Raw genomic sequence first — 15,047 nt, 5'->3', positions numbered from 1 at the left:
GACTCCACAGCACCGAGTGCCTCCTGAGCCTCGCCCTGATCTGGCTAGGTTGTCGCTCGAGGCCTACCTCGACTCCTGGTATCACGGGCTGGTGCTAGTGGGGCCGACTGGGTGGAAACCTCATCTTGGGCCTCTTGGGCCGCTGCTACTGCTGCAGCCGCTCGAGTCCTCTACATTAGCAAAAACTAAAAATAAATAACAAGTATCAAAACAACAACAAAATCTCTAACGTATAACGTAGATACTAGAATCAACAAAACATGCAAGGACATACTTGACCCTAATTTTGCAGTAGCTAAGGAAGCTAACCTAGGTCAAAGAAAACCTAATCCTAGACTATAATACCAATTTTATCACGACCTGATTTGCGGGACCGTGACTGGTGCTAAAGAATGGGTAGGCTTACAGCCATCGAAACCGTAGCAAGCCTAAATAGCCAAAGATTCAAATAAAAGCGTACATGATTATATACTATTAAAATAAACTAACAGTTCATTCATAATCTGCATATAATTAAATTAATCCTCTAACTAGATTACTAGCAAATTTTCTATAAATTTTAACAGATCAAATTAAAATATAAGGTATCAAGTACACTACTACGGAGAGTCTAGAATTCCAAAGAATTTAAAATATAAAAGTTAAGATTTAGTTACAATAAGCCCGAAGAGGGAAAGGGAAGTCGGGCTGCAAAAAGAAGTCGGCGAGAACCTAGCTGTCACTTGAATAATTTAAAATTGAGACTGTCAGTCTCAAGAGTGAGTTAAAATCATATATCTAACATAAAACAACCATAAATATACGTATGCAATGGTTGATAAAATAATATGGAACATCACAAAATAATAAGTAAGTGCCATAGCATAATTTAAAATAAATAAATATTTTAATTCATAAGGGACGAGCACTTTAGCAGAACCCTAATCCCAATACTAGCAGCCTTTTGGCTCTTTTATTCTAATAGGACTGGCGCCTAGAGAGTGAAGCTTAACCAGGGTCCGGCGCCTAAAGAGCAACGCTCGACCAGGGACCTTTTATTCGACAATCAAATTCTTTCAGCCCAGAGAGTTATACTCAACCAGATCTCTAAAAATATTCCCATGTTACTTGTCTCTGATTAATACAGGTGCGCACGCGGTCTTGATGTAATCCATCAGGTGGCATATTTTACTACCATCTCATCCCGAGTCAATATGCAACCATAATATCGTTAATGTGGGGAATGATATATAAATAGCAAGCATTTTAACTATTGTTCAATAACTTATTAAATAATATTGAACAACATATGTTTTCTTGCAGTCATAAATTTAATTAATTAAATAAATAGTAAATAGATAATTAATTCCATAAAATAATTATTTCAATTAATAATAAAAATTAATCTATAATTTATAAATCAATCAACTGGATAAATAATAAATAAATAATTAAATCTATAAATCAACTAATTACATATAGAATAAGAATTAATAAAAATTTCCGGCAGTATCCACCATTACAAAATATATATATGTATAAATACAATGATAATAATATACTTAATAATTATTAATCGAAATTGCTATGTAAAAATTTGGCATGGCACATGTATAGAAGATATATGACTTTAACTCATAATTCTGCTGCGCTCCGCAGTCTGCTCCTACGCCTCGGGTGGAGCTGGTTGGGCTGACATATTATCTATTCATGAAAATAACTTAATTTATAAGATATTCATAATTTTTTCTAAGTTTAGACTCCTATATTAGACTGCCTAAGAAATTCCGACTTGGAAATTCTACCGAGAATTCGGGGGAACCTCCCCTAAAATATGGATATTTACCTCCCGTATAACGGGTCCAGAACCTTCTAGAAACATTTCAAACATTCCATAATTATTTAACAGGAGTCGGGCCATCCAAACTGCATTATTTCCCGATTCCATAATACAACCCAGATCACAATACAAAAACAACAGTCCGATAAAAATAATAGTAATGTTCTCGATACAATCACACATCCTCACATTCAATTTAATTAATCACAGCCTCAATTTGCATAATAGAATATTAACTCCTATAATTAATCTGCAGTAATTCTAGGATCAGGCTACTATTTTAATTAAATAATTTAATTAACTAATTATAACTAACAATTAATACACCAAATATTTTCTAATAATTCCAAAATAATTTTAAAAGTCTAAATAAAATTATACCAAGTCGAAACCTGAATTTTTGCGCATCTGGGAAACACCGGGTCCAAAAGCCGGTACAGCCAACAGTGTCAAATTTTGAATTTGGAGACATTTACGTGAAGCTTGAGTTGCGGGGAGTCCAAATATGCAAATGACTTCGCCTGAAACTCATCGGAAACCACCAGATCGAGGTTGGAAAGTTTCGACTTTGTTGAGGCTCACCCACTACTGCCGGCGGAAGAAAATCAGCGAGGAAGGGCTGCCTTGAGGTTTTCAGGGGCCAGGAGTCTGTTTTCAATGTCAGATCGGCGAAGGGACGCCGGCAGGAGGCTGTTTTGGCAGCGGCAGCTGGGTGAGTCGACTGTACTTCTTATGCTTACTTTTTTACGACATTTCGAGTCATTTTGTTATAGAATTTTTAGAGCCAATAGTCTTAAGATTTTCAGAAGTGACTGAACAAGCTACCATTCAAGAATAAAGACAGAGAGTCAGTAGCTGCCCTGAGAGATGAATAACAGACTTCTTCTCGCTTGTTGACTTGACCTTCAATTCAAAGGTTTGAAGTGAAGAGCAATTCGTCCCCTTATTCTTTCATAGTTAAAATCAAACCTTGGTTTGAGCTTAGTCTCGATCTAGACCCTATCTCGGTGCTTTCATTGCATTGAACTTGACCTATCCACCGAAAGAGAAAAAATAAAGGGTCATTTTCATTTTAAAATGTAAAAATCGATACAAAATATATAAATACTAAATAAATAAACTAAATAAACTAAAAGAAACTATCAAAATAGAAATAATGTTCTAATTTTCTTTTTTTTTTGCAGTAATTTTCGTAGTGATTCCAAGAAAGTTTTTTGAATGAAGGTACACAACATAGTTTTCTTATTAATTTTTATTAATATTATTAGTATTATTATTTAATATTAATATTATTATTTAATATTATTTAATATTAAAATATTATTAATATTTTTTATTTATTATTATTTATTTAATTATTTAATAAATTAAATTAATATTAAATTATTGTAATATTAGTCTTCTATTTTATTTTATAGTTGTCTAAGGAATCTCTCAATTCAGAATTAAGAGAATATAAGTGGATATATTTTTTACGGAATGAAAAAGACATGTATGGGAGAATCCTAACCATAAAATACGATCCTAATCAAAATGCATACATTTGTGCATACATTATGGGGATGGTGAGAAGAGATATATTTTACATCTTAGAGGGGCTATAATTGGAGATACCATTATTCCTCCAGCTTATCACCGACACTCTGCTTAGAGTTCGAAACTCAACAGTGGCAACTAAACACGAGGGTTGCGCTCGTTGCAGGACTTAACCCGACACCTTACGACACGAGCTGACGACAACCATGCACCATCTCTGTCCGCGTTCTCGAAGGTACCCATCTCTTTTAATAGGATTCGTAGCATGTCAAGTCCTGGTAAGGTTCTTCACTTTGCATCAAATTAAACCACATGCTCCACCGCTTGTGCGGGCCCCCATTAATTTCTTTGAGTTTTATTCTTGCGAATGTACTCCCCAGGTGGGATACTTAACGCGTTAGCTACAACACTACATGGATCGATACGCACAACGCCCAATATCCATCCTTGCTGCGGCAAGGAACGACGAGAGGGAAGGAGAGAGTGACAGCGCCAATGAGAAATGGGAGAGGGGAGGAAGGTTGGGTGGCTGGCGGCTGCGGGATATGGTCGGAAATGGGAGGGAGTGAGGGAGAAGGAAGGAGAGGGTGATGAGGAGAGAGAAAAAGAGGAGAGGAAAAATTTTTGTTATGTTTTTTTTATAATAAAAGATGGAAAAAGACAAATGAGTTATCTCTCTAAGAAGTTGCTACAATGACACCCTTGACCCAATTATTATTTTATTATTTATTTATTTCTATATATGTAAAGTAAATAATTCACCAATAATGTAATATTAATTTCAAGTTAAATAGAAAACAATTGTTTTAAATAAAACTAATGTAAATATAAATAAAATCGACTACTCTTTTAAAATCACAGATTTAATTTCAAAATTTATCAAATTACTCCTGATTAAAATTAAAATAATTAAAATTTAAAATCATAAGTATTACAAAGTCAGCCCTTGCTCAATTTTTGACCGAGTTATCACATTGTATCCTCGTATTCATGACTAAAAAGTGCTATATAATTAAATTAAGTTGCATTATTTTCCTTTATCTAGGATTTTGTCTCATTGAATTTTTCTTGGTAAGGATTTCTTTAATGAGGCATATGTGATTGTGTTTTTGTTTCTCTCTTAATAATAATATTTCTCTCTCTAAAAACAACTTACATGCTTTAGCGGTTCCATCCGAGGAAGGACTGATGAGAAAATATTGTACTAAATCAGCCAAAAACGTGAAAAAGGTCACGATTAAACCTCAGCGATTAATTCAGGGATCAAATTGGACCTTAAAAATGGGTTCCCGCCTCCCATTTCTCCGCATGATGAGAGAGTGAATGGAATGATAGTTGAAATTGAAGAGAGAAGAGGAAAACGAAAATGGTGCGACCGTCCTCCAAGAACAACAGCAACAACAGTACAGAAGCAGCAGACGTGAAAGAGCGAAAGAGATTAAAGAAATTGAGCTTCTCTAACCATATACTATCCGACACTCCAATCGACGCCCAGTCGCCTCTCCCTCCGTCGAAAACGGTGTTGAAACATCACGGCAAAGATATTACAAGGAAATGTCAGAGAAAAAACCGTTTCCTCTTTTCATTTCCTGGTCTCCTTGCTCCTATTGCCTCTGGTGGCAAGATTGGCGATCTCAAAAACTTGGGCACTAAAAACCCTATTCTCTACCTCCATTTTCCTCAGGTTCTTTTTTCTTTTCTCTTTTTAGAAAAAAAAAAAACTTTTATTCCTTGTTTGGAGAGTCTATTAATGCAATTCAGTTGAAACCTATTTAGTCCAGATGCCTTGATTCCAATTCCTTGAGCTAGAAAAGAACTAGGCATTTTGAAAGAAATAAATTTATCCCATATTGTTGGCACTATTTTCCGAAAATCCGGTTAATTCTTGCACATGATTTAGTCCAAACAAGGAATTGTTTAATTGCCTTTTATAAAATCTGGTACCTGACTTTGGGTTTTGTGAAAATGATAAAAAAAGGGTCAATTGAAGCTGTTTGGGACCATTGTGTATCCGAAGAACAGATATTTATCATTGCAGTTCTCTAGAGGTGGCAAGAATGTTATGTGTGAGGATTATTTCGATACCATGGTTTGTTCTCTTCAATCTTATTGTTAATATTGCTGATTTGTGTATGATTAATTTTAATTTTGTAAATGCACATGGTTCACAGATTGTGTTTTCTGAAGCATGGTGGATTGGAACAAAAGAAGAAAATCCAGAAGAAGCTCGTCTTGATTTTCCTAAGCAATTTCTTGAGGTTTGTTTTTTTCTGTCACTGATTACTCCCTCAAGTCCTTATTTTGTTTAATTTGTATTTCATACCTTGTTTGTTGCATTAGGTGCAGGGACGAGAAGTTGAATATGATTTTAAGGGTGGGGCGGGTGCAGCATCAGCATTGATAAATAAGCAAGTTGCTCACAGAAGTGGTATGAAATATGTAGAAGAAGAGTCCCCTGATACTGAGCTTGAAAATGACTTATTGGATGAAAAAAGCAATTTGAAAGATTTGAAGGAGACTACTCCTGTTCGGCATTCTGAGAGAACTACTGGAAAAACATTCAAGTACTAGCTTGGCTTTCATTTTGATTATATTATGCTTATCTTTATTCAAGTGTTATTAGTTGCAGGAAACCATTGGCCTTATCATTTATATTAGTTTAGATATCTTTTCCATGTTTCCTAATGATGAGACTCACTGTTTAATCACATAAGAGTTATTTCGTGAATTGCTTTTCTTGGAACTTATAGAAGTGATTGCCTTCTTGTAAAAGAAAAAAGGTTTGGAAAAGAAGCTTGTTTGACTTTTGTCACACGGTCATACGACCTCAGGCCTGAAAGTCCAAGTTACATTAGAGGCCTGTGCCCTGTGGCTGTGGATGATATTGATGTGTAACTCATAGGTGAAACGCACGCAAGTGTTTGTTTTGTTAGAGTTTTCTGGTGTGTCCTATACTTTGGACTCAACATCTGTAAATAAAAACAAAAAAAAAAACTGTTCTATGACTTGGAGTGGTCTCTTTGCAAATGCTTATAAATTCCCAAATAATGATGCTAAATCTTTTCTCCTCGTCATGTTCTTAAACAATTTCTAGTATATTGCATCTATCTGTTGCACTTCACTTTTCAGTTTATATGCATATTTTTCTCGAATTAATCATATAGTTAACCAGATAATGGCATTTAGCAGCCCATTTCATTTCCTACCTTTCCCTGAATCAGGTTTGCAGATGTTTCTTCTGAAGAAGATGCTGTTGAGAGTGTTCCAGCTGACATAGATGTGAAAGAAGAAGGAGAAGAAGAAAAGAAGGCAGGCAAAGAACTTGAATTTAAATGGTCAATGTTGGGATTACCCTGTTCTAGCTTCTAATTAATTTGACCAGTCAGTAACATCACTTATAATACTGTGGTGTCTGTCTAACATCTCTGCTACTGCCATATTGAAATTTTTTTATTTGGACTTATATTTAGCAAAACAAGCCTGCCTTCTCACCAACTGTTCGATTTCTGAATTGTAGGTAAAATCTATTACTTCTTCTACCATAGTCCTTGACTTTGATGATGAGGATGCCACTCAAGGGAATCATTTTTCCTCACAAAACCACGCGTCTGCCATGTCAGAGACCAATTCTAGAAAGCTGTCTGAGTCTGCTGTCATAGCAACAACATCTAAAGAAGACTTGCACTCTAATCGTGGTTCACTTGTTCAAGCTACCATATCTACTTTATTTAATAAAGCACATGGAAAAAAGAAAGTAGAAGAAAAGGTAAGGTCTAATAACTTTTAGAGTAACTGGTACATCTAGAATAATATGTGCGCAAATCGTTGGAGTTAATTAAATCAATTTGCCAAAAGAACCTAATCTCATTTCTAGGCACAGCTTGTGCAAAAGCATGCATTTAGCATTATGCATTTGTGATGTATAGTTGTACTTTATATGTATGCAAATCTCTTTGGTGTCCAAAAACATGGTTTCTACATACTTATATTCTATATGTACCTATTTCCAATAATATAATAGTTACTCATTCACACGGTCATAGATTCCTTTCACAATTCAAGGGAGCCCCAGCCATGAAAACCTACCAGCAAATGAATGTTATCATTTAATTAATTACCAATTTTGTCCTTGTTCCACAACCCTTTAACTCCAATTTTGTAAATGGTTTTCATTGTGTTGACACATAAGAGAAAAAAAAATATTTCTGTTGTTGAGAAATTTAAGTGGAAAATGGTAGGTCTTTGATTATGCTCAGAACTAGCCTGATCTTATTTTCATGCTCATAATTTTTTTTTTTCTTATTTTGGTATTGAAGATTTGGATTTTCAATGGCGCATTCAATCTAAAATTCTTGATCCTCTAGTCTGTTAAAGTTTCTTGAGTTTTTTCTATTTATGAATCGATTGCAACTGCTGGTGTATATATATCCCAAGTGTTTGTAGCATTCTATGAGATAAGACAAACACCCATGTGGTTGTTAAATTTTACTAGTTGTCTGTTGGTTTTTTAGATGTCCATCCCTATCTTTTGTTTTCTATGCTAATTTCTACGCCTTATTAGTCATTCCAGAGTAGCTATATGGTTTCACCACACAATTTTTATCTGAATGAACACAGTTTTCTTCATTGTTTTCTCTCTCTTAGATGCATGATCTTTTAAAATTGAAGCAGATTAAGTTGTGTAAAACTCAAGTGCATAAGGTTACAGTTATCTTATACTTGCTTTTGATAACCAGATTGAGCCAAGAAATTCAAGGAAATACCAATCATCAAAAGGTTTCTACTTAACTGGTTGGTTCTTTTATTACAAAATCTCTAGGGTAGGAAGGTTCGAGAAAATAATTACTTTTGATATTACCAGTTGCTGGTCAGAAGTCGCCGCATGCTGATTTGAAAAGGAAGAATGATCAGGTGAGTGCTAGCATTGAACTCTTAAGATTCTTTTCGCTCATTACCTCCGGCTCTAGAATGCGTCATGTTTTCTGCTTATAGTAACAACTGCTTGAACTGGGTGGGAGTTGACCAGATACAGTTGCCTGGCTGATGAATGTTTGTTGTTGCAGGCTGGAGAACCTATAAAAAGAGGAAAAGTGACTAGAGGCAAAAAAGCTGGTTATTCTCATACTCTCTCTCTCTCTCTCTCTCTCTCTCTCTCTCTCTCTCTCTCCCCTTTCCTCTTCTCCTCGATGCATTATCAACTTACTAGTTTGAAACTATAGGCTTTCATGTAAAATGTTATGGGAAAGTATTTCCAATAAGGTAAAAACAGAAAAAGGTGCTGGACATGGTGAATTTTATTGGGAATCATCCTTTTTCTTTTTCCATCTGAATTCTCTTGAGTTGCTGACATGGTAGTGGTTTACCTCTTTAAAAGGATTAAAGTAAATGTTTCTCTAGATGCCAAAAAGAATAAAGTCCATTGGGAGGTGGAGTGGCCCATTTTAGAGTTCATTGTGGAGCTAGAGGGACAGGTAGATCCACAATCCATGTGTCCCAATGAGATCCTAGTGGTTAGGGCTTGGGGTGTTTTATAAGATGTAAATTCTGAACCTTATTGAATTTGCGGTGGGACTTTAATAGAAATATACACCATTGGGATTGTCATTCAAAAAACTATTTTCTACAATGATAAATGGGCTTGGGTAGAACTCATTCCCAAAAGCTAGCTCAAAGGAAGAGGGTGCCAATCCGCTTATATACACTATAACAGCCAGTAACTAGGCGATGTGGGATAGATACAACTTCTAACATACAACATGATATATGCATAACACGTCATGATCAGCACGAGAGTGTTGATTGTCCAAGTATGAATGAAAAGGAAAATAGTGTTATATTTTATATAAATAGGACTTAGGAGGAAAAATTAATACATATCCATTTTCTTTAATCTGTTATGTTGAATTTTATTAGGTGTACTTATAAGACCTGGCTGCTGTTTGCCTTACAGAAGTTAAGGAAGTGGATAAATAATGTATGTTGTGTTTTATTATTGATTTCGTGCTGTGTTACATTTTCTCTTGAATTCTATGGTTTAAAGCAAATTTTATTCGTGAATAGAAAGAAATTAAATGCATAAGCATTACTGAAGGAGAGTGCCATAAGTGCATAAGCATTAACTAAGGGGAGTGCCTGTAAGTGCTTGGGTGCTTAGTATCTTGTCCCTGGTTGGGCCTAGATGATGTTGAAGTGAAAACCTATACAATACCGAGCTGAGTTGTCTTGCTTGGACATAGATGAGCTGCAAAATGAATCTCATTTTGCCTTGGCGCCTGGTTCACTGTTGAAATAATCACTCAGGTATAGGTTTTCTGTATTTACACTCTCAACTAGAAGCCCATTCTAGACCCTTTGATAGGAAGCGTTATATCATTTTGAAGGCCTAGTGAACCTAAAAGTTCAAGGTTGTAGGTGAATGGTTAAGAATTAGGTTCATATTTTAACATTGGAGAATGGATATTTATGGGTTTTAGGAGTTAAATAATAATAATTGTAAGTCTGTCTATCCTTAGGCTGTTGTAATTTTATATGACTAATGAATTTTGGTCCACCATTGGTTGCTTTATTTACTGATAAAAGAGTAGGATACCTAGCCCCGCAGAGCCAGGTTTGACTTCTGTTTGTAAGCAGAATAGAAGAGAAAAACAATGGATATTGCTAGGTATTAGCTAATAAAGCTTATTTTTATACTTTTCATAATCATTATAAGCAGGGTTCCAGCATTTATAAGCAATTCAATGTTTGGCTCAAATTCATAGCTATGTTTGGTTGGGAGGAAAGAAGGTAGCAAGGACATACATTCCTCTCCTACTTTCTTATTTTCTCAACCAAACATAACCAAATGGTGAATTTATCTTGAAAGTTCGCACGAGTTTCACTCAAAAAGCAACCACCATATTATTACCTTCCTTCTATTCCTCTCCTGTCCTGTTGCAAGATCAAAAGGAACTATCTTCCCAATAGAGTCCTCACTTCCATCAATCATTTAGATCTATACTAGCTTGATTACCAAGTGCATCATGGATTTTGCATGCATACATATTTGATGCCCCTTGTTTAAAATCTCAGCATGCATAAAAAATTACGCACATTTATGCACATGCATGGTACTAGGTTCAAATTCGTAAATATCAGTGGTAATTCTTAATTTTTCTAAAATATTTGTTTCTCGTGGAATTGCAGAGACAGGAATTGAGGAAAAGAAGAAAGTATATGAGGTATAAACCGTATATTCTAAGAATATTGTGCTTATGATGCATTACCGTGAATGAATGGTGCCTATATTTATCTTTTCAGTTATTTACATCAGTAAATGTTTATTTCAAGTTGTGCTATTCTAATTTTTGATTGTTATTATTGCCTTTCATGCTGTTGCTCTGCTTTGCTCTTGTTGAATTTTGCTGGAAGCTTGTAAGAAAATATATGGAAAACATTTACTTAGAATAATTATTTAGCTTTTGTTTTGTTATTATTCTGGGGTTTGTTTAGATCTTTAGCTCCTTGGAATTCTGTGCAGATAATGTTTGTATTAATTAATGAAATGTTACACAGATTTTACCACTTGAACAGCTGCAGTTTCAGACTTGCCCGTTCTTGCCCACTATTTTCATTTCGTTTCCTTTCTTCTGTTTGTGGATGCAAATCCATAGTTTTGCAGAAATTCTACGGTGAGACAATATTAATTTTAGAGATGGGAGGAAACAGATGTTTCTTTGGACTCCAAAAACAAAACCATCTACTCTTTGAATTGCTTGTACTTGACATTAATTTTACCTTTTGTTGCTATAGTTGTTGCGAGTTTGGTGAATTGGACAACCTAATATGATGAGATATAACTAATACAAATATGATAGATGCATGAGATGCATCCCTGAAACATGACTGCTGATTTCTCCTGTGCATATTGTTTCTTTGAAAATGACTGGTCTATATACTATATTCTTCTTTGTCTGTTTGTTTGTTGTACCATAAATTCCAAAAGGAGTTCTTTTATAGTATTTGTAAGACACTGAAAAAAGCCTAATTAACAGAACAATTTAAACCTTTACGCTTTATTCAGTTTTGGCCAAAAATTTACCATAGCTTGATTTGGGATTGGTTGCAATTTTAGCCAATTGATCATTATTGAAAAATAAATTGTTATATCTATAGCTATCAGAATGAATGGCTTAGATTTTTTAGGTCATTAAACCTTAAAAACGAATTTTTTGAATAAGTAATGCCATTATAATAGTTGCAAGTCTTGAAACTTTTTTAATTTGGTGTTGGATTATTGAATACGAAATTGAACAGATAATGTGGTTAACAATAGTGGTTAGTGGCAACTAGTGACCATAGATGGTGATCATTGATAGTAGCAAGTAGCAGTTTATGTGGTTGTCTTACCTTTCCCTTTAGTCTCTGGAAATTTAGAAAATTGGATACTGTTTTAGAAATAAGAAATCTTTTTCCTTGACAATGCCTCTTTTTTTTCTTCTTCCTATTTCTCCTTCCTCTGACTTTATGTGGAGAAAATTGGTACGGGGTGATTAAGTGGCTCTACATCTTTCCAAAGATGTAGCCCAAAATCGTTTGGGGAATGGCGAAAGAGAATCCATATAGCCAACATCAATTAACTTGAAGTTGTGACTCAGTTGAGTTGGTTAGTTGAGCAATGTTCTTTTTCTTTCTTCAGTTCTCTTGTGCCATCTCCTTCTCTGTTCTTTTCTTTTCTCTATTTTTTTTCTCCTCTTGTTATGTTGAACTGCTGTTTTGCCTTTTCTTTTTGGTAGCTGAGCTGAACATAACTGCTGTTATTATTATTTTTTTGGTTTTTGCTGCTGATTTGCTATTTCCTAGTCTTAAATGTTGTTGTGCTGAATTTTCATGGGCTGCTAATTGTTTTTACTTCAAATTTTTTGGCTGCAATCTTACCTTTTTTAAAACTGATATGTTTTCTTTATCTTTCTTTTGCTTGTTGACTTGCTTTGACGTGTATACATTAGGGTTTTGCCTTAGCATACTGCTCTGAATAGTTATTTACTGAGACTGTAATTATGGTTATTTGTTTCTTGAACATGTTCCCTTTTAGTTTTTATTTTAGATTTAGAAATATGCTAACTTTACATTCTTGTATTTTATTTTTGGTTTAAAAAGCATTGATCTAGTTTATGATTTTATGCATATGTGTTAAGTTATGAGTCTTATTTGATTCATTGTGCGCATGGGTTACTTTATGAATCTTATTAGCTTCATTGTATGCATGTGTTACGTTATGAGTCTTATTAGCTTCTTTATAAGACTCCTTTGTTTATCCTTTTTTCTCTCTGCTTCTCTTCAAAAAGGCACGCGCCTGCACCTCCTGCTTTCCACTTAATCCTCAGGATCCCTTGTCACCTTGATGCACATTGTGCCTTTAACAATGGTTATTGTTGCTATCTTGCCATGAAAACCCAAAAGAATCCAGTATATAGCCATTAAATAAAGGAATTATGGAAGATGTAGCTAGAACGAAAGAAAGCTCAGACTATTCTGAGTTTTTAGGAGCTTGAACCTGGTACCAAATTCATGCGGCTGCAAAGATTGTTGGAACTTGCAGAAATGGTTGCATTACTTGGGAATTTTTAGGACAATGAGTTTGGCATTTAGTTGTCTGGAAGTAAGAAAGAAGAAGGAATCTGTGCAAATGCATATCATTTTTCTTTTGACTGAATTAAGCAGTGACACTTTGTTTGATTCATTCTTTTTGGCTTCAGTTAGCTTTCATTGAACTTTCTAGCACACAATTCCTTATTCTTTGCTATATTTGGAATTTCAATTAGTCATGCACCTTACTGGTAAATTGATGTGCCATTTTTGTTTGAGGTTGGCTGAAACTTTCTGCTAGGTTTCGATCTGTGTCTGAATCATTTAGGGTTAGATATGTTGACTAACGATTTTAAATATCTAATGTTTCTCTGACTAAAAGCGTGAAGCAACCTTGTAGGTTGATGATGAAGACATTGAGGAGTTCTCAAGCTCAACACAGGTATGACAAGAATTGTGAATCAGTATACACATATTTAGATTATAATGCTGGCTTCTAATTTTTGTGCCACAGATGATAAGAAATCAACACCTCCACTAATGCAATCATATTAATGATCAGACCCTTGCTATATAGGATTTCATAATCAGTCCTTGCATGCGTGAGCATGTATTTGGATTAAGCCTCAAACCATTATTAGATGGAGAACACTGATCATTATGCTGGGAATTTTAGAGAGATTCACACACACAGCTAAGAAGACTACTAAACTCCCAAAAGAAAAGAAAAGCGAAAAGCAACATAAATATTTTTTTATATGGTTGGGTGTTGGTCTCTCAATGGACCTACCTCCACGATTTCTCAATAGGCTAATTCACTAAATCACTAAGTCTGTAATTTCTTTCTTTTATTCTCTTGAAACCCAGTTACAAGTTTGGACCGTCAGAGTTGTCAAGATGCTCTTACAGCGCCACAATAATCCAATTACACCTAATCAGTCCTGATTATGGAAGTGTGTTATAGAAAATGTCATGCAAATAAGAGTCTTTGTAGGGTGATTAGGTTTTTCACTCTCACCCAATAAGAGATTCCTACTACTTGCTATAAGACTCCTTTTCCTGTTAATGCGGATCTGGGATTTAGAGAGTTTTAACACACATAATATTATGCGCAAGGTAAAGATGAAGATAGTATTTTAGCTCTGACATTGTCATACCTATGGTTTCTGGTTGGGTTTGATTTTTATTCGCATACACCTTCTCTCAGGGCACTGAAGGAAGTGATGAAGATTGGGAAGCTTGAGATTTGAGCTGGAGTGTTTTAAAATACTAATAGCTTCAACCTTGTAAGATACCTGAATCTCCGAAAGTGGATCCTTTGTGGCGGGGGACATGCTAGAATACACCTAGCCTTTTGCTCCGGACATCTATCCATGCATGCTTGCTGAGCAAATGACCTGAGAGCTGGTGTCTTAGTATAAAAAATTTGTTAGGTAAAGGGTTTTGCTTTGCCTTCACAAGTGTTTTCCAGTCAATACGATTATTGTGATCATGTACTAAATAATTTCTTACTAGCTCTAGCTCTGGTATTTGATAGCTTAAAATGTGTACATTTTTTTAGGTAATGGTTAGATAAAACAACCATGTAGAACATCCCAGGTATTCCTTTTTCTTAGTGAAATTACATGCAGGATCTTTAAAACTTCACAAGTTATGCCTGGTTTACACTTTACAGAAAAACTACCATATTTATTGTGGTTCGGTTCAGGTATTTCACGTTTGTACCTTCTTTATTTGTATTTTTTAAAATTAATTTATGTTCCATTAAATTTAGATTGAATGTTGATTGTTGCTAATTTTATTTTATTGAAAAGATATTTGTACCACAATATAAATATTTGTAAACTTGATATTTTTTATTCTTGCTAATGTAAGAAGATTTATGCTATAAATTTAGATTGAATGTTGATTGTTGCTAATTTTATTTTATTGAAAAGATATTTGTACCACAATATAAATATTTGTAAACTTGATATTTTTTATTCTTGCTAATGTAAGAAGATTTATGCTATGTCATATATCTGTTTAATTTAAATTAATTAATGAATATAATGTTTATTAATGATGAATATTTATTAACAAATTAATGAATATTTGTCTATAAATGATTAATGTTTATATTCATCGC

At 34.4% G+C, this 15,047-nt stretch overlaps 1 protein-coding gene across 4 annotated transcripts; it reads left to right on the top strand.

Annotated features, from left to right (window-relative positions):
• The first annotated feature begins 4,492 nt into the window (after positions 1–4,492).
• Positions 4,493–14,699, top strand: LOC8267985 (DNA-binding protein RHL1). Of its 4 annotated transcripts, XR_001536017.3 has the most exons (13): positions 4,495–5,039; positions 5,334–5,444; positions 5,527–5,613; positions 5,696–5,919; positions 6,577–6,664; positions 6,873–7,121; positions 8,092–8,146; positions 8,217–8,266; positions 8,419–8,467; positions 10,538–10,572; positions 13,320–13,361; positions 14,127–14,352; positions 14,481–14,699. XR_001536017.3 is itself a non-coding variant. In XM_015725926.3 (12 exons), the coding sequence occupies exons 1-12, from the start codon at positions 4,722–4,724 to the stop codon at positions 14,160–14,162; spliced, it is 1,338 nt and encodes a 445-aa protein (XP_015581412.1). In that variant the 5' UTR covers positions 4,493–4,721; the 3' UTR covers positions 14,163–14,699. The 4 variants fall into 4 exon arrangements, 3 of the variants coding, with proteins under 3 accessions (XP_015581412.1, XP_015581411.1, XP_015581413.1); XM_015725926.3 differs by having other exon boundaries at positions 4,493–5,039; positions 5,702–5,919; positions 14,127–14,699; XM_015725925.3 differs by having other exon boundaries at positions 14,127–14,699.
• Positions 14,700–15,047: the final 348 nt, after the last annotated feature.

This window comes from Ricinus communis, chromosome 2 (assembly GCF_019578655.1).
Source record: "Ricinus communis isolate WT05 ecotype wild-type chromosome 2, ASM1957865v1, whole genome shotgun sequence".
NCBI lineage: Eukaryota > Viridiplantae > Streptophyta > Magnoliopsida > Malpighiales > Euphorbiaceae > Ricinus > Ricinus communis.
This window is presented reverse-complemented; position numbering and strand designations above follow the sequence as displayed.

Bases quoted from the DNA above. Each gene is read 5' to 3' on its own strand.
- LOC8267985 (XM_015725925.3), top strand. From the start codon at position 4,722: ATGGTGCGACCGTCCTCCAAGAACAACAGCAACAACAGTACAGAAGCA. The intron at 7,122-8,091 runs GTAAGGTCTAAT...TTTGATAACCAG, and splicing joins AAAAGAAAGTAGAAGAAAAG to ATTGAGCCAAGAAATTCAAG. The intron at 8,267-8,418 runs GTGAGTGCTAGC...TTGTTGTTGCAG, and splicing joins TGAAAAGGAAGAATGATCAG to GCTGGAGAACCTATAAAAAG.